This window comes from Pipra filicauda, unplaced genomic scaffold (genome assembly GCF_003945595.2).
Source record: "Pipra filicauda isolate LSUMZ 115617 unplaced genomic scaffold, ASM394559v2 scaffold344_size1527164_pilon, whole genome shotgun sequence".
NCBI lineage: Eukaryota > Metazoa > Chordata > Aves > Passeriformes > Pipridae > Pipra > Pipra filicauda.
Window position 1 is genome coordinate 1,027,531 of NW_024104470.1, and position 25,642 is coordinate 1,053,172.

Sequence of the window (25,642 nt, forward strand, 5' to 3'; positions counted from 1 at the left end):
GAGGTGGGGTGACATTTGTTTCCCTTATAATGGTGGGGATGGGGATGTGAGCTGGAAGAGACGAAGGTGGTGGGGGGTCTGTGGTGGAGGATGTTGCAGCCAGAGGAGCTGAGTGTGAGCAGCCCTAAGGCCGGTTCCTGTGTGAGGGGCAGGGAGGCAATCTGCAGGCACTGCTTTTGGACATGGGGACACAGGGACAGCCCTGGGGTCATAGCCCATGCTTGGGGGCTCAGGGAGTATCACTCATCCAAGCAACTGTCTGTAATCCTGACACCTGTATCACTCTGCATGCCTTGCCCAAGGAACAGCCCTGCTGCAGGGGATCACAGGATCAATTAGGTTGGAAACGACCTCTGAGATGATTGAGTGCAACCTTTGACCTAACACTGCCATGACAGTTAGACCATAGCACTAAGTACCACGTGCAGTCTTAAACACCTCCAGGGATGACGTCTCCACCAACGTTCCTTAGCAGCCCTTTCCAGTGTCTGATCACTCTGCTTATAGAGAAAGTCTTCCTAATGTCCAACCTAAACCTCCCCTGGCGTAGCTTAAGACCGTGTCCTCTTATCCTGCCGCTGGTTGCCTGGGAGAAGAGCCCGACCCCCATCTGGCTGCACCCTCCTGTCAGGTGTGTGCAGATAGCGATAAGGTCACCCCTGAGCCTTCTCCAGGCTGGACAACCCCCGCTCCCGCAGCCGCTCCTCACAGGACTTGTGCTGCGGGCCCTTCCCCGGCTCCGCTGCCCGCGGGGGGTTCGGGGTTCGGGGCCCCCGCCCTTGTCCCGCCCGGGCAGCGCCACCCGCGGCCCGCCCGCCAGGGGGCGCCACCGCCCGCGTCCGTCCCGCCAAGCTTGGCCCCGCCCCCTACAACCAGTGGTCCCGCCCCTTCAGCGCCTCCGCTAGTGCTGCCCCGCCCTCCGTTCTTGGCCCCGCCTCACACCGCTTGGCCCCGCCCCTCACCCGCCTGGCTCCGCCCCTCTCCCCGTGCGCAGGCGCCGCGCTCAGCTGAGCCACGTGTCACGTGACGGCGCGGCCGAGCGAGCGGGCCCGGCGGGGCCGGGCAGTGCGGGACGGCCGAGAGGTGCGGGACCGGGACCGGGACCGGGACTGGGACTGGGGCAGAGACAGGGACAGGGACGGGGACAGGGGGGCTGCGGGAGCGGGCTGTCAGCCGGCTGTCAGCCTGCGCGCTGCCCGGGAACGCGGAGGGCGCGGTAGCCGGCGCGGGTGCGCGGGGTCCTGTCGGTGCTGCCATCCCGCGTGGGTGCTCGGGGGAGCTCGGGTTAGCCATGACACGACTCGGGGCTCCAGGGGGTCGCTGGCAGTCCTTGTGCGCGGGCAGATGCGCAGAGCATGGGGGTGCTGGCAGCGCCCGTGGCTGCTCAGGGTTCCCTGGGGGTGCTGGAGGCTGGCATGGGTGTCCTGGGGTCACTGGGGGTGCTGGCAGCCCCCATGGGTGTCCGGGGGTCCCTAGGGGTGCTGGAGGCTGGCATGGGCTCTGGGGTTGCAGAAGCGAGCTGGCAGCACACGTGGGTGCTCAGGGGAGTTCGGGGGTGCTGGTGGCCTGTATGTGTGTCCATGTGTGGGGGGGTATTTGGAACCTGAGTGGGTGCAGGGGGGTGATGGGAGCTTGCAGGGGTGCCCAGAAGTCCCTGGGGGTCTTGGCAGCCTACAGAGGTGCTTCAGGGTGCTCAGAGCCCACACAAGTGTGTGGGTCTGCCTTGACCCCACGTGGGTACCCAGGGGGGTGCAGTGATGCCGTGCAGGGTGTTGGCACACACTGGGGTTGCCCTCGGAGTAGGGGGCAGGGGAGTAGGGGACACAGTCCCCTGCATTGTACACCGGGGTGTGGGGTGCTGTGTGGCAGTGGGGGAGGGCACAGGGATCCCCAAAGCTCTGGGGTGCAGGGAGTGGAGCAGCACAGCCTGGCTGGGGGGGGGGAGCTGCGGGAACTGGGGGGGGAGGGTTGTGCCCAGCAGCCTCCATGTGGGGAGACGCTGGGCTGGGGGGGGACCAGGCCATGCTGTGAAACCTTGGAAAGGTGAGTCTGGGAGTGTATTTGGAGCTGTGGGAGCATTGGGTGGCACAGGGACAAGAGGACTGATGCTGTGACTGGGAGGTGTTGTGCTGGCATGGGCATGATGGCTTCCCTGCAGGCCGGGGAGGGGGATCTGGCAGCGCCAGCTCTCCCCTGTGTCACGCTTGGGTGGACTACAAGCGACGCTTTGGAAGTAAAAGGTTTAACAGGCATGATGGGAAGCGGCAGTGAGTTCTGCTGCGAAGCTCACTTTTCCAGAAGATTTCCCCGTGTACATGCAGCCACAGCTCAGCTGGAGAGAGCTGTCAGGGTCAGCAGCAAGTCACATCTTGTTTTTGCCTTCTGGCGGGGGGCTGTCACTGTAAGGGACAAATTGCTGTCACTATCCCCCCAGCTTTTGTAGGTGCTTCACTTATGACAATGAAATTGCTCCTGTGTGTAGATGAGGAAAAACAATTTACGTGAATGCAACAGAGGAGTTGGTTTCAAAGTGGAAACCGAATGTGGCTGTTCCTGTCTTTGCTGTTTGCAATGACGAGGAAATGGTGTAGTGGGGTTTTGCCTTGGTTTGAAGTATTCATCGTGTGGATGAGACAAGTTTTGCAGCTTTTTTCCTGCTGGTTGCGGGGGAGCCGAGTGCTCGTTCCCCGCTGCTACGCAACCTCTAATCCAGACACAAAGCAGGCAAGTCACGATGAATGCATTTCCCTGGCTCTTCAAAGCAAAAAGCAGACGGGCCTGCTTGGGGGAAAAAAAAATCCACAGGGAAGCGATCAGGCAGAGTGATGTCACCGTGTTGTGTTTATCTGGAAGACATCGCTGTTGGGTACTTCAGATGCTGTGCAGGCCATCTTTGGGGGTGCTGCCCATGCCTGACCCAGCCCTGCACACCCTCTGCCTGCTGTCCTTGCCCACTGCCAGCCCTTGGGGTTTGGCAAAGCCTCCCAGGTCTCTCCCCTGGCCCTTGGGCCTGGCACCGATGACAAACAGCTTGTAATGCTTTCCTTGTGTAAACTCCTGCTGCCGCTCTTCCTGGTCCCTGCCTCGCCGGATCGCCCTGCCTGCAGCAGAGCCGGTTCAGGACATGATTACCTGTTCCAGCTTTGAGGGAGGAGGCTGGGCAGGAGTGATGCATGTACTGCCTGTGGCTGTGGAGTGCCTTCCTGCCTGCAGCTGGCCTCACCGTTGCTCCAGAGGCTAGTATTCCATGGGACACACTGCTGCTTCCAGCTGCCGGTGTTGCCTGGTGCTGCAGGAAATACAGCAGCTTTGGTGTGGCCTGGGTAACTGCTCCAGAGCAACTGGGATCTGGAGCATCCAGAGCTGAGGAAAAACCCTTGTTCCATGCTTCCCATCTGATCTCCAGGCTGGACCCTCCCAGAAGATGCAGCTCTTGGCTTGTTTCCCGTGTACCAGCCAGGTTTGCAGAGCGATGCTCTGGGGGATGCCTGGGGCTCTGGGGATGGAGAAGCACACAAGTAGCCTGGGCTGAGCCTTCCCTGCACAGCCAGATCTGTGGGTCTGTGCCGGGGCCGTATCCGGCAGGCGCTCGCGTGACTTGGCGGGTGCACGAGGAGCTGTGGCAGGAAATGAGCCAGTTTTTTGCAGTAATGACATTTCTCTGCTGCTTCCTCTTGGTCCCAGTTTCCCACCAGCGCTGGGGAGAAAGGATAGGAAGCACCAGGACTGCTGGGGAAGGGGTGATGCCTGGGGCATGACAGCCCAGAGGAGCTGTGGGGCAGAGACTGGCTCACCAGGCTGTGATGCAAGAGCCTGATAGATAATTCCTGTGCCTCTGGTGCTCCTTCCCAGTGGGTGTTTGGAGTGCTGGGTGTGGCACATGTGGGAACTGAATCAGCTGACTGTTTTCCAGATGAAGGCAGGGGTGTGTGTCTTTGGTGAGGGCTTCTGCCCATGCTCCTGGCTTGCAGAACCCTGCTGGGGTTTCTGCTGGAGCGAGAGCTCCAGACTGTGCAGGTGCCTCATCCTGGGAAGTCCCTTAGTCTCATAGGCACCTCCTTGGCTGTGAAACCTTTAAGGTGGATGTTGTGCTGTCTCATAGTCTGTGCTCCTGCCTGATGGAGTCTAATCAATTTTCTTTTGATTCTTTTTAATAAAAAGTCTTGATTAAAAAAAAAAAAAGGAGGAAAAAAAGGGAAGTTAGGAAACTTTCCCTTCCCTGGCAAGAGCAAGCTGTTCCCTTGCAGCACACTGCGTGCAAATTAAAAGCAATTGCACTTTTCTGGCCTTGTCTTCTTGACAGCCCCAGTCTCAAGTGCCAGGGCTGGGGACACTGTGCCAGCATGTCCCGTGGCTGTGGCACCACACTCGCCACCCTTAGAGCAGGGGTATGCTTTGCCTGACATGAAGTGGGGCACATCCAGGCCCTGCCCGCGGGATCTTGACCCCGTTCTGTCTGGGTGTGCCCAAGACGTGGGCACGAGCTTGCGGGAAGAGCCAGTGGGACTGTGCCATGCACGTTTGACCTTAGGACATGCCAACTCCGTGATTGCTTGGGCGGGAGCCTGTGGCTGTATAAAAGGCCCGGAGGAGACCTTGCTCTGGCAGTGCGAGCCGGTCTCTCTGCACCATGGCTGACCCCAAGGAGCCCGAGAAGGGGGGTGTGGAGCTGGGCACCCCTAATGCTGCTCCCCCCACAGGGACCATGTCCACCCGGCGCCTCCGCAGCGAGGACTACAATGACTACAGCTCCACGGACGTCACGCCCGAGGGGAGCCCACCCGACGGCATGAACGGCTTCGCCCACCCCGAGTCCTACCAGCGCTTCGGGGAGACCAACGGCACAACGTGAGTGATGCTTCCCTCCCTCCTGGGCTTTGCCTTCAGACCTTCCTTGGTCCCACTTGGCTGAGCTGGATGCAGGGGACAGGATCAAGACATGCATTCCCTGAAGTAGATCAGATCTGCTGTGGACACTCAACAGGATGAGCTGAGTGCTACAAATGTGTATGGTCTGGGTGATGATGGTCACCTCTGCATCTTCTCCCCCTCAGGTGGTACCAGACCCTGATCCACCTTCTGAAGGGGAATGTCGGGACAGGGCTGCTGGGGCTGCCTCTGGCTGTGAAGAATGCTGGCATCCTGGTAAGGCAGCTCAGCCCTGCTGTGCTGGAGCTCAAGGGCCAGAGTGACCCTGGGGCGTTGGGCAGCTTGAATGGCCGCTGTTGGGGCTTGACTCCCTGCCCAGCTGCCTCTCAGTATTTGGTGACTTTTGCACCCTGGGTTCTGTGGCTTTGCTGCTGAGACTGTTCTTGCTGTTCCTGCGTTGTGCTGCCTGGTGTGGAGGAGTTCATGTGTAAGTCGGGGCTGTGGTTTCCTGTGTGGGGTCAGGCAGGGTGCTGGGGCCAGACCGTGACCTCTTCTTCACCCTTATAATAGGGACATGTGAGATAGTTTGGAAAGCAGTCCTGGAAGTGCTTTGCTACACCCAAACTGCCCCAACTTGCTTCTTTTGCATCATTCCTGCCAAGCTCGTGGCTCTGTCAGGTTACTCGGTCCTGGGGGGCCAGTTCCTTGGAGCTGCACCCAAGCTCCTCCAGCAGTCTTTCCACTCACCCAGCCCGTGGAGTTTGGTCTGGAAGTAAAATGTACTGTGCAGCTCTGCCTTTGGCCATCAGAGTGCAGCCTTCCCCCTCTCTTCCCTGCAGCTGGGTCCTGTGAGCCTGCTGGTGATGGGAGTCGTGGCTGTGCACTGCATGGGCATCCTGGTGAAATGCGCCCATCACTTCTGCAACAGGTAAGGAGCAACTCCCCTTCTCGGCTCTCCTGCTCCTACAGTTCTTCTGAAGCCCCCCAGCAGCAAGTTGCCCATGTCAAAGCCTCAGTTTGGAACTGCTGCACTTTTTTACAGGGCTTTTTTTGATGTTAGTGTCATCATTTGCCTTGGGAATTAGCAGACAGGGCTAACATTAATGTCCCTTCTCTCTTCTCTGGACAGGTTCCAGAAGCAGTTTGTGGACTATGGAGGTGCCGTGATGTACGGGCTGGAGGCAACTCCCAGCGCGTGGCTGCGGACACATGCCATCTGGGGAAGGTACCTGCTCCCCTGCCCCAGGCAGGGACTTGTCTTTAAGACCAGCATGTGCTGCAGCTGGGAACGAAGAGCCATTGTTCACTGAGCTGTGTGAGCAGATAAGCACAAGTGACATAAAATGTTACTTGACTCACCTGCCCTGAGTGCTCAGTGTCCCCCAGAGGGTTTTTGACCCAGAACTGTTCCCAACCAGACGTGACTAAAGGAGTGGGAGAAGTTTCCACAGCATAACAAAGGAGTGAATAGTGTCTTGCAGTGCTGGCCCATCTTGTTGGACACGGAACATGTCCAGTGCCTGCTCCCACCTTGTCCCACATTACATCACATATTGCACATCAGGTGCTGGGACCATTCACCCATTCCTGTGTCCAGGGAGTGTTGTCTCCTGCTGTCACAATTCAGCAGCAGACTGGAGTTGCTAAACCCAAAGGAGACTGACCCTATGGAAGGGATGGGAGGGGAAGACTGGAGACCCTGAGGTCTGTGAGGTTGGATGGAGATACAGTCCTTTTTCCTGATCTCAGCCAAGTGAGCTGGGTGTACACCCCAACCCCAGGGAGAGCAGCATTGCTGCAGTGTGCGAGTCCAGCCCCAAGAAACCCAAGTGGGCTCTTATTTCTGTATGTTCTGGCTGACAAATGGTCTTTTTTTGCTTTCCAGGCGTATGGTGGGACTTTTCCTGGTCATCACTCAGCTGGGTTTCTGCTGTGTGTACTTTGTCTTTCTGGCTGACAATCTGAGACAGGTTGGACTTATCCCTCCTTCATGAGCAAGGGGAAGGCGAGGGGGTGTCGGGTTGTTCTTTGCTCCTGTGTCATTGCCCTGTTCTCCACCAAAGGTCTGGTTTCCATAGGATATGCTGCTCAGGAAAGTACTGCATCTCTGCCCAGATACTTTGGAGGATTGGTTTTCCTGTTCAAACAGAGCAGGTTTTTCCGAGAGTCCCTGTGATTTTGTAGAGGTGTTGGGGTTGTCTGTGTGGAAGTGGGGGCCATTCCCAGTGAGGGAACAACAGCAAAGAGGTGACAGCAGAGGTGACAGTCTTTGCTGTCCTGCCCCTCTCAGTTAATTGATTTATTGGTGTAGATAGTAATATGTGAGTCCCAGGGCCTGCTGTGAACCTCTCTTCTCCTTTTCTTGGACCTGTTTGCATTCCAGTTTCTTTCCTCATCCCATGGCTCTGGAGCTTAATTACATCTTTAGAGAAAGAGTTTCCTTCTGCCAGGCGTCAGGAGGAAATAAACAGAAACCCTGAACCGCTTGGCTGGCTCCTGTGCTGTAAGAAACTGGGAATAATGAGTCCTCATTCCCAGCCTCCACCAGCTCGGTACCTCGCAGGCACTGCTCAGCTTTGTTCCCAAGTGTGTTCCTGCTCTGCTCTTGCAGCAGTGGTCTGGTCATTGCCACCACAGCTGTGCCCTTGGTCAGCTCTTCCCTGATGGCCACTGGCTCCAGAGGTGGTTCCTGGGGAGCAAGAGGGGGCTCTGCCAGTGGGAGCCTATGCCTCTGCTCAGGGAGCAGCAGCTGAGGAGACTCCCATTGTGGGATGTCTGGGAGGAGTAAATGGGTGAACATTGGTGATCTGACACTGCCAACCCCGAGAGCAGGAGGCAGCAGGGTGTGTGCACAGGGCTGGGCTGACCTCCACCCCCTGGGAACGGCCCCTTGCTGCCACTTCAAGGGGTGCTTTCTGCTCTGCTCCTTGTAGCGAAGGCTGGCTCAAGCTTCCAGGAAAATTTGCAGAAACCTGCAAATCCAGCCCATTTTTTAGGCCACAGCTGGGAAAACCCTTGGCTTCAGTTTTGGAATTTTTTGGGTGGGGAGAGGGGAGTGTTGCTTGTTTCTTTTTGTGGTGGGAAATAGCGTGTTCGATGGGGAGTCATGGTGCAGGTGGTACCTTGGGCGAGTTGCCACTGTGTTGGGCAGAGCTTTGGTTTGGAAAATGTCTTTGGAGCAAGCCACAGAGAGACAGGGCAGGCTGGGGCTCGAGCAGCGCTGTCCCATGGGTGCATGGCTCTGCACTGCCCTCTCCCACAGAGGACTGTGGTTTGTGCAGAGCTCTCTAGGGGCAGGACTTGCTGTGGAACAGGTTAAATTAGTTTTCAGGAGCCCTTTGCTGCAGTGGCCAGACAGGACCTGGTACCTGAACCAGCTTGTTCATGGTTGTATTGGTGACCCAGAGCGTGCCCATGCTCTTGGGGGGGATGGCTCAGCTACGCACTTCCTGGGCCAAAACTGTCTCTAGAGCTGAGCACATGGCCTGGCGTGCCTTTGGAATGAAAGACCCCAAGAAAAGGGTGGTTCCTCATGAAGAAATCAAAATTGGGGCCCAGCAGTATCTTCCAGATACTTGCATGTGAACAGAGCATTGGGTGACTGAAGGGCTATGTGACATAGATGACAAGTTCATGCAGCAAGAGAAAAAGGACTTTTGAGGAAACAGAACTTAATGCCTCTTTCCTCTCTTCCCGACTGGCCTTGGTGGGCAGTGCAAACCACCCTCTGCCCTCGTTACACCCTCTATCAGGTTCTCCTGCCTGGCGAGCCTGGGCTTGGTCAGGATTTGCTGTCCTGACTCAGGTGCCATAACTCAGTGTCTTCCTCTGCTCCCTGCAAGGGATTTGCTTCAAGACTACCTGAAAAGCCGTGTTGCTTTGATTTTAGTCAGCTAACTGTGTTTGAAGTGAGCTGATGGGGTACCCACCTGGGATGGTCTGCCAAGGTCTATGGCTCTCAGACCTTGGTTCATCAGGCCTTCCTGTGCCTCCCCAGGTCGTCTCTGCTGCAAACGGCACCACCAATGACTGCAGCTCGAACAGGACGGTGGTGATGACCCCCACCATGGACTCCCGGCTGTACATGCTTTCCATCCTGCCTTTCGTGGTGCTGCTCACATTCATCCAGAATCTCAAGGTCCTGTCTGTCTTCTCCATGCTGGCCAACGTGGCCATGCTTGTCAGCCTTGTTGTGATCTACCAGTACATCGTCAGGGTACGTGTGTAAGGGCTCCCCTCTCTCATTTCTGGGATGTCCCGTGGAGGGAGTTCAGCAGCAGGGTGTTTCCATGCCGTGGGGTGCTGCCTGCTCCCATGGGCACAGTGGTTACCCTCTGCTCCACAAGGCTTCCCCTGCGGTGTGGGGCTGTGACAGGGAAGGATGGGAGCAGGCCAGGCCTTCCCCACCTTCCCTGTGTCTGAACTCTGTGTGGGCTTTTTTCCAGGACATTCCTGATCCCAGAGACCTGCCTCTAGCAGCAGCCTGGAAGACCTACCCCCTGTTTTTTGGCACTGCGATCTTCGCTTTCGAAGGCATCGGGGTGGTGAGTCTCAGCGTGTGGCACAGGAGCTGCACGGGAGCCTCAGCCCCTGCTCAGACTTGCCACAGCACCTGCTCTGTGTTGCAGCTGCATTTGCAGCTGAACTTCTCTGACAGTAGCCCAAATTCTGGGTGATGCTGTTAGCTTTGGCTCCAGGCTATCTCCTGGGTCAAACCCTGCTGCTTCCATCTGAGGCTGGAGGAGCATGTGCTCCAAACCTCAGGAGGCTGGTTGCTGCTTTAAAAGTGGCTTTATCTGGCTGTAGATTGGGAGTCACGCTGGCAGTTGCCTTGGGCTGTGCTGGCTGACCTGCAGATGAGGAATTGTCCTGAGTCTTGTTACCAGGCTGGATCCTGAAGCTGCCCAAATGGAAGGCCAAAAAGCACAGCATAAAAAGATGTGATCCTTTCCTTCCCACCCTGCTGCAGAGGCACTGAGATCTCCCTTTGGCAGCTGTGTGGCCCCAGCCTGCCGTGGGGCTGGATTTGCATGGGCCTCTCACAGAAGATGCTGTAAATAGACCAACTGTGTCTGTGAAAAAAGCTGGGTGGGTGGGTGGAGAGCTTAATGACTCCCTAAGATGTTGTGGGTTGTTTCCGGGAGCTCCCTTCAAAGGAGAAAAAAATGTTTTCATCTCTTAATATAAGCTGGCTGTGTAAACACAGGCCTGGAGAGGGCCAAATCCATTACTGGAGGAGTGTTTACTGAATGCTATGCCCAGGGCAGAGGGCTCTTGCCAGCACTGAGGCACAAATGCTGTCTTCCTTGCATGACTTGGAGGTGGAGAAGCAAATAAAAGCTATTCTTGTCCTGCCTCCTCGCCAGCTTTGCCACTGTGTCTCTTGAAATCCACTCCAAGGGTTTGAAATCCAAGGACAGCTATAAAAATGTTTGCCAAAGGCCTGTATTTAGTGTTAGTAGTGTAGAATTAATAGTGTAGTGAAGGAGTTACCTCTGTCCTTCCCCTTTTTATTGTCCTGCCTGGTTGAAATGTGTCCGGATAAGCTTGATAGGAGAGGAGAGTCTGTCTTGGTCTTTCCAGGTTTTGCTGGGGAAGATAGGGCAATGTAACATAGTGGGCATGGCCGTGCTGTTTTGGGGTGCAGAGTGTAGTGCACCCAAGGTATGGGGTGGTTGGCATTGCCCCAAGATGCCTGGCAGCTCTAGGCACAGCTCCTGCCAAGAGCAGGGAGCAGATCCCATTGTTAAGGCAAGGGCATGGGTGACCTGCTGGAGTAAGTGAAGGTCTCCAGTGTAAGCACAGAAGTCGGATCTTCAGTACAGTGGCTTTTTCAGCCAGGTTCTCTGGGCTCCATGTGTGACCATCCCATCCCCTGGCATGGCCATGGGGCTGCCCCTGCTACTTTTTGAGGCTGAGGGGTATAGAGGGATGGAGGCAACCTGCTGTTCTGTCATCAACCTCCCCTTCCTCCTCTCCCAGGTGCTGCCTCTGGAAAACAAGATGAAGAAGCCCCAGCAGTTCCCCATCGTCCTCTATGTGGGGATGACCATTGTCACCATCTTGTACATCAGCCTCGGTGTCCTGGGGTACCTGCGCTTCGGGGCGGACATTCAGGGCAGCATAACACTCAACCTGCCCAACTGCTGGTGAGTCCCCAGGGGGAGTGGAGGGGCTGGGGGGCAAGGAAGGAGGGTCCTGGACAGGGAGGTGGGAGAGGAGGCAGCGGGGGATGTTGGTCCTTAAGGGAACAAATCTGGATGAGCTTGTGGAAGGTTCAAACATGCCATAGCCAAACTGTCCCATGGAGCTTGACAAGGGTTGTCTGATGTATGGGGTGGAGAGAGGCTCACAGCTGTGGGGTCTGAGCTTGGTTTTGGAGCTCAGGCTGATTCCTTGGGATGCCTGGTGGTCCTTGCTTGGGTAAGTACAGCTCCTGCCTTTTTCTTGGAGTCTTGTAGCACCTTTTTGGGGGCTAAGCAATCCTCTGACTGGCAGATGTTGATTACAACCCCAATGTGGCTGTACCAAAAGGTCTCTAAGCTGTGCAAAAGCCACTTCTCTTCCTCAAATGAAGCACATGGAAAACTAACCCAAAGCTGGGAGCTCCCAGAGGGGGCGAGATGTGATGTCTCCACGCGTGGGTTGCATTCCTTGTTTGCAGCCCTGGAGCTCAAACCCCCACTTCTGGGCTTCACATTTTGCCTGGATGTGGCTTATCTCAAGCCAACACTTGGCCTGTGAGTGCTGGTGCTGTGAGGATGCCCCTTCCTTCCCATGGGGGCTGAGCTCTGCAGCTCCCCAAACCTGTCTGTCCTCTGGGATCTGGCAAGGCCTCTCGAGAGGCTCCAGTCGCTGTCTGGAGCCCTGTGGAAATACATGTGCCCTGACCCCTTGCCTGCCTACCCAGAGGGGTTGTTTCTCCTCTTGCCAGGGCTGGTGGCTGCTGCAGCAGCTACCTGGGCTGTGCTGCTCTGCCCCTGGGACAGGTGACTGCTCAGTGCCACGGCTCCGTATTCATCCCGCTGGAGAAATGCAAGCAGTTCCTCTTACCTTTGGGACAAGAAGTGTGGAGCGTGCAAATATTGAGAGGAAATGCCTTTTCCAGCTTGCTCTGCTTGGGATTATTGAGAAAGTCCTGAAAGTAACGATCTCTTCTTACAACACACTGCTTTGGGGTGTCTGGGTGGCAGGATGTGGTGCTGATGGGCAAGGAGGAGCTGGAGCTCTTCTGCACAGACTGCAGAGGTACCACTTGTGGTACGGAGCTGGGGCTGAGTGTTGGCTTTGATGCCATGAAATTTCTTGGGAAGCTGTCCTGCGGCACCAGTTTCTCTGGATTTGCCCCAGAGCACTCTGAAATTCAGCAGTTTCTCTTTGATGGTCTCTGCTGGCTTGAGATCCTGCAAGAGACAAGAGTGACTTGCTACGTCTTCCCCACTCACTGTTGGAGTAAATTTGGGCAGGACTCAAGTTTTGAGTCACTGGTGGGCTTCCTCATGCTGACCCTGCAGAGCCGTGCAGCTGGGGCTCTGGAGAAGGCAAAGATTTGACCAAAACAGAGCCTAGTTTTGCTTTAATTATTGCTGTGTGGGTTTCTTTCAGCTAGAGCTCGTGGACATTCATTCATGCTGGGTCTGTGTAGTGACTGCACTGCTGGATGTTGGTGGTGGTGTGACAGAAGGTCCTGCTCCTGCCGAGAGCCTTGTCTTGTCCCCTGCAGGAGCTGGGAGCTCTGCCAGGTCCCTGCTCTCAGTGAGGAGGGATGGGGCTGCTGGAAGGGTGTGCCTGTGCCGTTGGGAGGTCTGAATCCCACCGTGCCAAGCACAGTAGGTGTGAATCCCTTCTGCTCAGTAAATTGAAGTGTGTTGTGAAGGGGATGAAGTGCTGCTGCTTCTCCTGAAGGTGGAAAGCAGGTCATTTCCAGGTCTTGGGCTCTGCATGCCACAGCCTGCAACGATGTCTGCTGGCCTGAAATGCTGCACAGGGCCTTCTGCAGGGAATCTCAGCTCTGCTTGCTCTAAAGGAAAATAATGGGATTACTGTGACCTGCTAGGCTACAGAGAGGTTCTATTGCAAATGCATGTTTCTAGGAGTATCCACACCTTCTGTGTAAGTACTCTTCTGAAAATAACCATAGGGTTTTTTGGGTAGTGAGAAGAGAATAGCCTTTTGGAAGCAGTGCCTGGGGAAGCCTGGGCATGTGGCAGGGCTCCCTGTGGGCAACTGCCAGGGAAGGCATGCTGTGGTCCTTGTGACTGGGCACGCAGAACACTCTGGTGTTTGTGCACGTTATCTCGTGGCAGAACACTCATGGAGGCTGTAAATGTTAGACCTGGAAATGGATTATCTCAAGTAAGGGCTGGGATACTTGGAATAAAGCCTTGATTGCTGTATTCCCGTACAATAAACCATAGGTGATGGGTAAAGACCTGCTCTTGAAATGAGTGTTTTGCTCATCCTGCCTCACCTGCAGGTTTTCTCCCTGGCAGTAAAAAGGTGTTGGGCTGCAGTAGCTGGTCATAGGGCTGTGGGTGAGAAGTCCTGGGATTTTCCTGCAGCGTGGGAGACAAGGTGAGGACTGTGGAGGAGGTGCTGCAGCCTGCCTTGGCTGTAGCCGTTGCCTGGAGGTCTCTAGAACAGATTTGATGAATGTCTCGGGAGTTGTTGAGTTACAGGATGACTAAGGACTTTTCCAGCCTCGTTTCTCTATAACCGCAGCTTCCTCAAACGAGGAGTGTGTCGGTTCCCAGTGCCCAGGTCTAACCACAGTGTCCAAAATACTGTGCTGCTCTGCAGAAATCCCTCCTTGCCTCCTCAAAAGGGTTGCTTCACCGCACCATCTGGAGAGTGCAGAAATGCAGTAGTGAGGGGGAAGCTGTTGGGTTGCATGTGGCTGGTTGAAATAGGTAATGACAGAGCTTATGGTCTCAAGAGGGTATTTCATTTCTTGCAGCCTTTTGGGATGGCCTGACCTGGCAGTCTGGGTGAAGAAGGCGTTGGTGTGGTTGGCCGAGCAGTGCCTTTCCAGGGCCCCACATGAACTTGTGTTTTCTGTAGATCAAAGCTGGTGCTTGAGCTCTTCCTCTTCTTGGTATTTAAAATGCCCTTTGAGCTTGTTGTCCTGGCTCCTGACCTGTGCAGGACATGAACACAGCCTCCTTCTGTACAGCAACAGATACTGATTGTGGATTGCCCTGGAGCACTTTATGGCTTTACAGCATCACTTACCTGGGAATACAGTGATAAGATATGCCAGTTATGGGCTGGTAGCTCAAGGCTACTGTGCACTTGTCACGTGTGGCTGAGCATGCACACTCTGGTGATAACTTTGTGATCAGTTTGCCTGTGGAATCACAGAGTAACTGAGTTTGGAGAGGGCACTGGGAGATCATTGGGTCCTCTCACCTGCTAAAGCAGGGCCAGCTTAAATGTTGAGCATCAGTAAGGACAGAGGTTCCCCACCTCTCCAGGCCGTTCTTCTGGTCCTTAACCACCCTTTGGGGATGCAGTTCTGTCCCATTGCCCTGGTTCTTCTGCTGTGCAACTCCAAGAAGAGCCTGTTGCTGTCTTCTCCATGCCTCCTATTAGGTAGCTGAAAATAGCAATAACACCCCCTTTAACCTTCTTGACATGCTGAACGAGCCTGGGGCTTGTAGCCTCTCCTTATCAGAGGCTGGATTTTGCTAGCAAAGGTCAAGGTGAGGAACTTCTAGGGACGGGTAATGGATGCAACTTCATTCTGGCCAAAAGTCAGGACAGCAGATACCAGTGATCAATTGGGTGTTGTCTATGGGGGGTGGTTGTGGGAAAGGCCACCCCGTGTCACTGCAGACCTTGCAGAGTCCAGCCTGGACTGAAGTGGGTGGAAGTGGAGAGGGTGATACGGAGGCTGTATCCCTGTCCATAGGAAGCAAGGTACCCAGAGGACGTGTTACTTTGTGCATCCAAGGGCAGTGTGGCACATGTGAGCATCTGGAAACATAGAAAGGTGCCTTAAATTGTCGAGGAACAAGTTAGGCTCCTGGTCACTTGGCCAGGGACACTTCTGCTTTCCCTGTGCCTTTGAATGAATTGGGAGCAGGTCAGTGGTTTGCTGGTTGCTCTCAATATCTGTTCCCTCAAGTTTTCCCAAAGGGCAGCAGCACTTGACAGACTGCCAGCCCAGCTGCTGGTCTGACGGTTCCTTACGCAAAGCCGGGACTGAAGCCTCTGGTTAGGTGTGGGGGCATGTTGCCACACAGCTTGGAGGTTGCACTGTCTTTGCTATCCCTTGCTCAAGAAAGGTTTCTGTGAGTTAAATGCATCACCTCTAATTTTCTAGGAGAGACCACTGGCACACTAAAGTCCTTGCAGAGCGTTCCTCTTCTAATTTCTGTCGTTGGTGCCATGGGGGCTGCAGCAAGAGCCTGTCTCATTGTGTCCTTCTCCTTTATCAGGCTGTACCAGGCTGTACCAAGCTGTACCAAGAGCCTGTCTCACTGTGTTCTTCTCCTTTTTCAGGCTGTACCAAGCTGTGAAGCTGCTCTTCTCCTTTGGGATTTTCTTCACGTACGCTGTGCAGTTCTACGTGCCTGCCGAGATCATCATCCCTCCCCTCGTGGCCCGGGTGTCAGAGCGCTGGGGCCTGGTGGTCAACCTTCTCCTCAGGCTGGCCCTGGTCTGTCTCACATGTGAGTGCAAAGCAGCTTGTCTGAGCTTCCCTCTGAGGACCTGGCACCTCCTTCCTGCTGTGGGCTGGTGATTTTGTGAGCCTTCGCCCCTTACCCCAGTGCCTCTGGCCTTGCTGCTCAAGCCCTCCCAGCTGGCAGTCCCTGGGCCTGGCTATTGCAAGGCAGTGGGCCAAGGTGGCCTCTGAGCTGCAGCAGCAGTGGTCCTCTGCCCGCTCTGTATGGGATCAGACTTCTCAGTGGAGGAGTAGTAAACTTCCTCCATTGTTTTGAAGTGGCAGATCCCTGTGGAGCATCAGGCCTGGGATCCTCCTGGTGGCACTTCTGTGGGTCATCAAGTCCCATCAGGCTTTGCATGAAATGCCCAGTGTCTGGTTCGGTGCCAGGGCAGCCCAGAGCAGAGGCTGTTTTCTGTAGGCAGTGTGTGCAGCCAGGCTCCTCGTGCCTGTGGGGTGGGGACACGGCTGCAAAGGAGTCACTGACCATGAAGGATCAGATGTTCCTGTAGCCACGCACTCATTGCAGCGTGTAGCACAGCAGGGGACAGCTGACAGTGGTAGCTGACCCATAACCAAAGCCCTGGTGTGCCACAGGGCAGGTCTGCCTGGATCAGCCCCACACGGTCCCCTTCCCTTGATGGTGTGTGGTGCCTGCAGTGAGGCTCTGGTGGAGCAGGCTGCTGGCTCGAGCCTGGTGGACCTCTGGGAAAGGTGTGAAGCATATCAGGTGCAGGGGTATCTGATTTTGGCTGGCTTTGATTCCTGAAGGCTGAACCCTTGCTGTTGTCAGCACAGCTGAGACGCTTGGCTGAGCTCCCCAGCGTCATGTGCTGAGATGGAGCTTTTTCTCCATGGCTTGACGCTGCTGATGCACCAGAGATGAAGCATCAGAGACCTGGCCCCACGTCCCAGCTGGCTCTGGTTTGGACTTGAGAAGAGTGTGGTGGTAACTCGAGGGTGCTGGAGCTGGCTCAGAGCAAGGTGCTGCTGTTCCTGGGCTCTTGCTAATGATGGGCCAGAAGTGCTGCATTAACAGAGGGGGGCAAAGCCCCATCTCCCCCGAGCTGAGTTCCTGGAGCCTTGATGTCCACAGAGGGGTAAAATCCTGCCGTGCTGGACCAGGTGCTCAGAGCCTGCTTGGGGGGTGGGAGCCTCTCCCAGAGGGCGATGGGGTGTGCCAGGCCAGGGAAGAGAAAGCTTGGAGTGATGGGATGGCTTTAGGCATCAGTAGTGGCTGTACCCTTTCTTTTGGGGGTAGGGAGGCAGCAGAGATGTTGGTGGAATGATGCTGGTTCCTTTGTGCCTCCTCCCCTCATCCTTCCATGTAAGGGATCTCTGTGGCTGCTGAAGGATAAAAGCAATTAGGGGGGCTGCATGAATATTCATTGGATGATTGTGTGGCCGAACAACAAGCCCACATCAGGGCTTTGCCTCCCTAAGAGGGAGATGGAGAGGATGCAATTTGGTATTTGGGTGTCTTTCAAGCTTAGACTTCAAAACCAGCACACTTAAAAACCCTTTGAATTAATACCTGCTGAAAGCAGGACCATTGCCCTGGAGGCTGAGCGCTGCAGCTGGTGCTTCAGTTCTGCTTGTTTTAGCAGGGAGTTAATAATTTTGTTTACTTTTGAGTCCAAAGAGCAGTATGGGGTGGGCTGAGGATGCTGTTGGAGGTGGGCTGCTCTGCTCTCCACCCAGGCTGCTGGAGCAGGGATGCTGTTTGCAGCAGAGACCTGGCAGGGCACTCCTTTGGCTCTGTGCAGGGCTGAGCACTGGGATAATCTGCCTCCAGGTCAACAGCTCAGGACCTTTGCTGCTGTTTCCCATGTGGAGGGATGGTTTGTCTCTAGGCTTATCCAGATGACAGCAGGGCTGCAGTGGTGGCACAGTCAATCTCCAAGCCTTCCTTCTCCTGTAAGCGAGTGCCATGGGTGATCTTTGGCTCAGGGAGGCTCCAGTAGCCTGCAGCTGATGTCCAGGGAGTGAACAAATCCCTCCAGTAAGGAGCCCTGAGACATCCCTCCTCCACCAAAGCTGCAGCTGCCATGGTTGTGGGCACTATCCTTCTTTCCTCCCCTGGCCCTGTGCAGGAGGAAGGGGAGCAGGAATATGCTGGAGCTCGCACCGCTAAATGCAAGCTGTCAGGAGTCTCCCAGGGGGATTTTCCTTGGCTGTAGTTTGCACCTAACAAATGTTCTCCCCTGGGCTATGCCGTGGGTGTGCTGCTGCTGGAGCAGCTCTAAACGTGTGCAAACCACATGGATTGATTTGGGGTGGGGGGAGATGCCTTTTTCCTCCCATCTCCTGCTTTTATGGGGTTTCTGAGGCTTTATGGCTCCCCAGGTGTGGGGAACAGGAGTGCCGGCTTTCAGCAGGGGGGTCGGGAATACTGGCAGCTGCTCTTCTGCCCGTGGCACCCATCCTGCTCAGCCCTGGAGCTTGTGCTGGTGGAGCCCAGGGCAACAAAAAGGTTTAGTCTTTGTGCTGCACTTCATTAATGCAACAGCTTAATTGCTTCTAGGGGAGGAAAATATGGAAAAGTACTCAGCCGTGTCTTCTGTCAGGGAGGAGGGCAGAGGTTTGACTCCAGCCTGTGGCATCCCTGCAGTGGGGTTTTGGTGTCTGGGAGCCGGCAGCACTAATGTTGTGTCTGTTCCTTCTCCAGGCGTGCTGGCCATCCTCATCCCGCGCCTGGACATCGTCATCTCCCTGGTGGGCTCCGTCAGCAGCAGCGCCCTGGCTCTCATCTTCCCCCCGCTGCTGGAGATCGCCACCTACTATTCCGAAGGCATCCACCCCCTCGTCATCGCCAAGGACGTCGCCATCAGCCTCTTTGGCTTCGTGGGCTTTGTGGTGGGGACGTACGAGGCGCTGGTGGAGCTGGCAGCACCCGCCACCACCGTCGTCAATGCCACCAGTGTCATGGTGCAGTGACGGCCCCCCCGCCCCTGATGCCGTGCTGGGGGTGCACAGGCACTGGGCACTGCTCTCCTGGGAATGGCCTCCCCTCCCCTCTCCTCTTGGGAAGTGTAGTGGGTTTGATCCATGAGAGGACAGGGCTCCCCACCGCCACAACCGCCCAGCTGCAGCAGGGTCCCACACTGGGATATATCTGGAAGGTGGGATCCAGGCTGAGGTGGCGTCTTCCCTTGAGGCTCCTTGGGCAGCTGGTCCAGCAAAACAGCCCCTTGGCACCTGTGTAAATAGTCACTTTGGGAGGTGAGGAATCCCAGGGATGTAGATTTTATTTTATTTTTTTAAATCTCAAACTTTCCATATTTCCCCCGCTCCTCAGTCAGGGTGGGGAACAGGGACTGCTCTTTTTTTGTGCCAGTTTGTTGTTTTTTATTTTTTTTTTCCCCTGAGCACTTTATTTTTACAGCAACAGACAAACCTCAGCTCAGGTCAGTGAGTGTGGAGCTGCCTCCTCACCCTGGCCTTGTGGGGAGGGTGGGCAGAGCTGGAGGTGTGGAGCATCCCAGGGCCCACAGCTCTCCTGCTGTGGGATCCCCAGTCGTGGGCATTGGCTCCTGTTGTGCTCCAACTCTGTTTCCAGCTGCCTTGAGCAGGAAGGCTGAGCAAGGCCTGGGCCACGCTTTCAGTAGTGACACTCCTTTATCCCCATCCAGCGCACAACCTAATGCTTGGCTTTCGGAAACGTTAGAGAACTGAGGCATGCAAAGAGCAAACAGGCTGTGCCATAATGAGGGGCTGAGCTGGTCACCTTTGGCTGGGAGCCCTTTCCCTGTGTGGGATGGGGTGTCCCTGGGGGTCACCACATGCTGCCTGCATGCCACAAAAATACATCACCTTGTTTACAGTGCCTGAGCTGGCCCCAGCACACTCTGGCTGTGCCTGCAGGCTGACACTGAATGTCAAATCAGACACAAAAATACCATAATATTTCTTTTTTTAACCCTTTCTCTCCTGGTCCCACTCTTTCTGCATCCTCTGCCTCCGCTCAGCTCCTCTCTTCCTGTAGGATGCAGCTCTCTCTCCCTGCACTCCTGTTGCTCCTTGCGTTGTGGCTGGTGCATGCCTGGCAGAGACAGTCCTTGCAATGCTGCTGCTTTCCTTCCTCTGTGAGCCCAGCTTCCTCCCTACAGAGTTTCTTTGCCTTTCTGCTGGATTTCTGTTTTTTTAAGACAAGGGATAAAATGCATCCTCCATGGAATGGGCCGAACTCCTCCCTGCTAAAGCAGCATCTCCCAAACACCAGCAGCACTGTGGCTTGCTCTGGAGAGCCTTTATCCTGCATCCCAGTGCAGCCCTGTCTCCCTGGGTGTGGGCAAAGGCTGCTGGTGGTGGTGGGAAAGGTGGGTGGGTACAGCAGCAAGGGGCTGTGTTCCTATCTTTGGTGGAGGATGAGTGAGGCTTGAGGTTATTTTTGGTGTTTGATCTGCTTCTGGGAGGAGAAGGCTGTGCAGAGTGGTGTCCCTGCAGCCTGTCTCCTCCGTGTGTGCTGTTTGTGTCCTTGCACTGTGTTCGCTGTGCTGGCTCTGTTCTGGGTGCCCCATGCTGGTGTGTGGACCCATGGCCAGGTGTGGGTGGGTCTGTGCCACGTCACTGCTCCTTTCCAGCCCCTCACCTGCTTTCTGCTTCTCTTGGGACTCACCTTGTCTCCTCCAAATCTGTGCTGGGGAAGGTTTTGGCATGACCAGCATTGCTTGGTCAGGAGCAGAGCAAAGCTTTAATTCAAATCCTTCCTCTGGAGGGCACCATGGGGATAGAGAGGAAGCACCCAGGTCTGGGAAGGGGCTCCAGGGAACACACAGGTGGGAGAAGTGCAATATTCATGTCCATCGCTGTGTACCAACCCCAGTGTGGCCCTTGGGGGTTGGGTTTGAGCCAAAATGTCACCCTTGGCAGAGGAGGGAGGGCTGTGAGGAGCAGGGGATGTCTGATGCTTCCCCCTCCCCTGCCAGTAGTACCCCATAAGAAGGCTGGCCACATTTTTGGGTACAGCTGTGTGCCAGGGTATGTCCCCAGCCTGGACTGGGCATCAGTGGGTTTGCTGGTGGGGCTCCTGGCATCCAAACTCACTTTGGAAGTGCAGTGAAGACCTAATTTCCAAGGAGACGGAGATATCACAGAAGCATTAAATGGTTTTTGCTGCTCTTCACTTTTATGGGGGTGATCAGGGGTGTTTGAAGATGGGGCCAGATGTGGCAGCAGGGCACATGGCATGAGGGGCTCTGCTGAGCCAGGAGGGGCTGACACAGGACCCGATGGACACGAAAACTTGACACTTGTGTATTGTAGGCTGCTCAGTAACCAAGAAAATTGTCTGTGTAAATATAGCAATGGTCATGTCCATGTCTCGTGCCTATGGATATTGTCAGCGTGTGCAGCTGCCCAGTGGGAGAGCTGGTGCTGCACCTGAATCATGTATCTTACTTTAATCAATAAATATGATCTATTTTTTATGTGTAAAGGCTTTGGGGTATGAAAATGGGGGTTTCTCTTCCAAAAGGCATCCATGTGAGAGCAGGGCACGAGGAGCCCAGCAGCCAGCCAGGATCACACCCTGTGCTGTGCCCACCCCCACAGCAGCACACACGACTTCTCCTGAGGGTTTCAAATAGAAGTATTTCAGCTTTGCTGCTCAGAAAATTGTGATTTTTCTTCTGACCTCATTTGTGCAAGTAGGTTGTGAGCAGAGCCTATATAGGCTTTCAGGGCTGGGCTCTTCTCTGCCCCACAAAGCTGTGCCTTGTTTTCTCAGCTGTGTCCTGCGACCCAGCAGCCTGATTTATGCCAAAAGTGGGGCTGCAGCTGAAAAAAGAGCCTGGCATGTGCCAGTGGGGGATGCTGAGCTGCTGCTGATCCGCCCAAGAGATCAAAGGAGCAAAAGCCAGCCCACGCTGGGAGAGGGGCGCTGTGCCAGCATCGCCGCAGCTCGGCTTATCCTCACGCTGCTGAATAATTCATGCCGTTGCAGTGTGTCATTAGAGGGCTGCTGGAAAAAATCAGTGCTTTAAAAGGTTCGTCTTTTGAAGCTCTGGAAAAAAATGTTTAAAGTTGAAGGCTTTTGCAGACTTATGAGAAGTGTGGGTCCAAAGTCACCTGAACCCCAGGGCAGGAGGGGCAGCTGAGCACAGGCAGCTCCTGGTGGTTGGGGGGCTTGACTATGGAGAATTACCGTGGTTGGCTCTACAGCCATCCTTCCTTAGGGCTGTGTGCTACAAGGCTGTTTCTATACCATGAAATGGCTTTGCTGAGGCTGCTCCTTCCCAGGTGTCACTTATCTCAGTTGCCTTTGCCCCCCCCCATGTGCTGGGACCTTCTCTTCCAAAACGTTCCATCAGCACACGGGGGTGAGCCTACTGTGGGGACTTGTTTGCATTTAGAGTTTTGTTAAAACAGCCCCAGGGAACTGCAAAGCTCACAAGCCCACCTAGGCAGAGGAAAGCTGAGCTGGAGACCTGCACAAGTGCAGCTAAGTGCTCCCACCCCTGACTTAATTTGAGATTAACCCCAGCTGTGGTGGGAGGTTTGGCCATGCTAGGGGATGGTTGTCCTGCAGCCAGCAGTTCAGGCAGGAGAAGGGTGATCCTGCTGGTGCCTTCTCAGCCTCTTTATGTGATGAGCTCCCCTGGAACCAACAGGTAGGGTGTTGTGTGCCTGGGGTGTTTTGGGGACGGGTGTGACTCCTGGGCTTGGGACACTTGCTGTCTTGGTACTTCTCTGAAAGCTTTTGGTGTCCAAAATAAGCTGTTATTCCCTGGGCTGCCCTTGGCTGGAGCTAGGCAGGGATGTCCTATTTACAAGGGAATCCCTGAGATGTCAAATAAAATCATAATAGTACAAAAATCCAAACTCTTTTAATACTTTCCAAAAATTCGACAACAAAAAAAGTTACATCAAACAACCAACCAAAGAAAACCTCTCACAAAGAAACGATACATTTCCAAGCACAAGGACAAACAGGCAAACCCACGCTCAGTGGCCTCGGTGCCCTGTCTCCAGGTGGTGCTGGCCAGTCTTTCTGGGATGCAGCAGGGAGCCCCAGCTGGGGGGCAGGACCGTGTCCTGCTGTGTTCAGTGTGGGACCGTGACAGCCACAGGGACACAGCTGTGCACACAGCCCTCGGGGCAGGGTCTCCCTCAGTTGTGTGAGCACAGCCCAACTGGGTTTGAGTCTGTGGGTGGTTCCTGGTGTGACAAACCTTGTTGCTTGGTTTTCCACGGAAATGGACTCTTTTTTTCTTTTTCTTTTTTTTTTTCCCTTGGACTTCTCTTGGCCAAGTGAGGGATGTGCTGAAGGGACCAGCTGCATTTCCTCATCTCTCTCCCAGTATCAGGGAGCAGACATGGAAGAGGGTTTGCACCAGCTGATCCATTCCACTGGGCAAACTGTTGGCTTGATGCAAGCCCTTGAAGCCAGAGCTGGGGACAGGGGGCCTCTGCTACCCCATGTGGGGCACTGCCAGGCTGTGCATCACTAGTCCTTTCATACCTTCTCCACCACAACTGCTGCCATACCCACAGTGCTTGCTCTGCTCCTCATCCTCCCTGTGGCCAGGGAGCCTGGGGTGGGAGGAGGTGGCATGCTGTGGCCCTACATGATGTCAGAGGAAGTCCCCTTGGTAAGGAGGCAGGTTAGTCACTGGCATCCCAGGAGCATCCTCTGTGTCCCAGCAGTGGCTGGAGCATTTCCCCTCCATTTGCAGCAAGAGCACCATGGAGGGCAGTGAGGGGAAAGATCCAGCCAAATTACAACCCAGCCAAGCAGGGGGAGATGCTGCAAGCTGTGGGGGACACACAGGAGCCTCCCTTCAGCAGCACGTGCCAGCCCCCTGCACACTGTTCTGCGTGGAGATGTGCTTCTCTTCCCATCTCAAGAGCGAGCCCCTGTTAAAACATCACCTCCTCACAGCTCCCGTAGTCGCTCTCCACCATGTCAGAGCCCTCGTAGTTGGGGGGTGGCAGGGGCTGGGCTCGGATGCTGGGCTGGTGGCCCACCTCGCAGTCTGCATAGGAGGGCTGGGCCACGCTCAGCCGCATGCTCACCCGCTTGTAGCCCGGGTCGGGCTGGTACGGGACACCCTCGCCCTGCACCAGCTGGGCTGGGTAGTAGCTGATGGCCGTGTACTCGTTCTGGCACTGGGAAGCTCCCATGTCCACGGGGCCGAGTGGCAGGAAGTCCTCCAGGTTCTGGTTGCTGTAGCGGGGCGGGATGGGCGCTCGCTTGTTGCTCTGGTCCAGCGGGAAGGGAAAGCCCCCGTAAAGGGCGACCGGCTCCGTGTCTGCTGGGGGAGGGGGCGGCGGGGGGAGAGGAGGGTGGGAGGAGGACGCAGGGGGGCCTTGAATGATCTCATAGTGGGAATATTCCTGGACATCTGACGACAGGTACCGGGGTGGCCAGTAGGTTGTTTCTGCTGGGTAGACTGAAATAAAAGAGAGCTGTGTTAGCTGCAGCTCAAGCGGTTGTTGCCTCTTTCTTGCCCTTCTGCTAATTCCTTCTGTGGGCTCTGAGCCTGTAGGAGATGTGGCAGATTGGGGAAGAAAGGAGTTGTGGGGACATGGGAGCTCTAGTTGCTGCTTTGGGAATTGAGGGGACCCAAGAGCAGCCTTGGCTGTGCTGAGGCAGTGTCCCCACCAGCCTGCAGAGATCCACTACTGCAGCACCCAAAAGACACACTTCATCACACCATCTGGATGCAAGAAGCTTGCATGATAAAGGGATTGGAGCAGAGCCAGCAATCCACTGGATCTCTTCCTTTCCCTGTAGTTATTCTTGTGAATTCTAAGACTGTGCTTTGGTGATGAACTCTTGCATGTAGTAACTGGTGTCCGGAGCCATGCAAGGTGTCCCTGAGGACGTGATCCCTCTTCCTAGGAGCACTGATACAAATGTCTCCACTAAAATTCACACTAACTTTTAGGATCTCAATTTTTTCTTTCATTTTTCTCTTTTACAGGATCTTTTGATCCAGAGTATGTGGGAATCCAGGCTATGAATTAATGATTTCCCTGTTGATTGTGTATGAGACTGATCAGGTTAAAGCAGAAAACTGGGATATACTGGGGAGCACAGAGGAAAGAGCCAATAAAAGCCCTATAGCAGGGCTGGGGAAATGTTTGCCCATGCTTTGCTTGGCTTTAGCCAACGCCATTTGCCCCTCATGTTTTCAAACCTCAGACCCACTTCACAAGGGGAAGAGAGAAATGTAAGAGCAAGAAAAAGCTGTGGCTACTGACCCATCTCCTCCCTGGCCCAGGTGCACTTGATGAAGGACTCGTTGTCGGAGTTGGAGGGGGGTGCAGCGGGGGGCAGGTTGGGAGCCACACTGCACACGATGGTGCCCCGGTGCTTGGGGGCGTTGGCAGAGTTGAAGGTGACGAATTCGGGGGTGCCGGTGGGTTTGCGCTGCTCCAGCGTGGCCCGGTCCAGGTTGTTGTGCGCTCCGTCGCTGAGGATGTTGAGCTCGATGGGTGGCACGGCCTGGGTGCCCACGCCCACGCTCTTGGAGAACTCGCTCTTGGAGAGCAGGTCGGGGTCCTCCCGGGCCACGGGCTTGTGAGCCTTGGCGCGGTGCCGGTAGCGCTTGCGGATGAGCACGAAGGCCACGACCAGGATGGCCGCCCCCACCACACCCGCCACGATTTCCGCGATCTCCTCGGGGCCCACCGCCCACTGCGTGGGCACGATGGCGGGGGTGATGATGGGCTGGGTGCAGTAGTCCCCTTGGTAATCAGAGGGGCAGATGCAGTGGACAGAGCCCTGGCTGCTCACGCAGCGCCCGGAGTTGCGGCATGGGTTGTCTTGGCACTCCTCGGCCAGCTTCTCGCACCTGCGGGGAGGAAAGGATGGAGACAACCACCATTAGCCTGGGGATGCAGCAAGAACTGCCTTACTCTGTTCAGGGCTCTGACTTAGACCAGCCAAGGATGCTCCATCCCTATCTGCTCTCCCTCCCTTCCTTCTCCTGGCAGAGGACTCTGATCCTCGAGTTTAAAGTTATGCTTTTCAGGAGACTGTGTTTAACAGGATGGTCCTACTTTTCAGTTGAATGCAGCAAATTAAAACGGGAGCCTTCCTGCCTCAGAGGAGAGTTTGGAGTTCTAGGGGTAACAAAGCATAGAAAGGTGCTTCCATTC

At 55.3% G+C, this 25,642-nt stretch overlaps 2 protein-coding genes across 2 annotated transcripts in view; one reads left to right on the plus strand and one right to left on the minus strand.

The window, feature by feature from the left end:
* Positions 1-1,027: 1,027 nt before the first annotated feature.
* Positions 1,028-20,972, plus strand: LOC113986508 (proton-coupled amino acid transporter 1-like). The gene is made up of 11 exons (XM_027718273.2): positions 1,028-1,083; positions 4,701-4,848; positions 5,055-5,145; positions 5,709-5,797; positions 5,999-6,094; positions 6,755-6,839; positions 8,867-9,085; positions 9,315-9,413; positions 10,852-11,018; positions 15,373-15,542; positions 18,204-20,972. The coding sequence occupies exons 2-11, from the start codon at positions 4,706-4,708 to the stop codon at positions 18,470-18,472; spliced, it is 1,428 nt and encodes a 475-aa protein (XP_027574074.1). The 5' UTR covers positions 1,028-1,083; positions 4,701-4,705; the 3' UTR covers positions 18,473-20,972.
* Positions 20,973-22,374: 1,402 nt separating this feature from the next.
* The window catches only part of FAT2 (FAT atypical cadherin 2), a 57,010-nt gene continuing 53,742 nt past the window's right edge, over positions 22,375-25,642 (minus strand). Inside the window, exons 23-24 of the mRNA XM_027718248.2 lie at positions 24,743-25,335; positions 22,375-23,928 (exon numbers count right to left, since the gene is read on the minus strand). Of these exons, the coding sequence (XP_027574049.1) occupies positions 23,396-23,928; positions 24,743-25,335 (1,126 nt within the window). The 3' untranslated portion in view covers positions 22,375-23,395. The remainder of the gene's footprint in view (positions 23,929-24,742; positions 25,336-25,642) is intronic.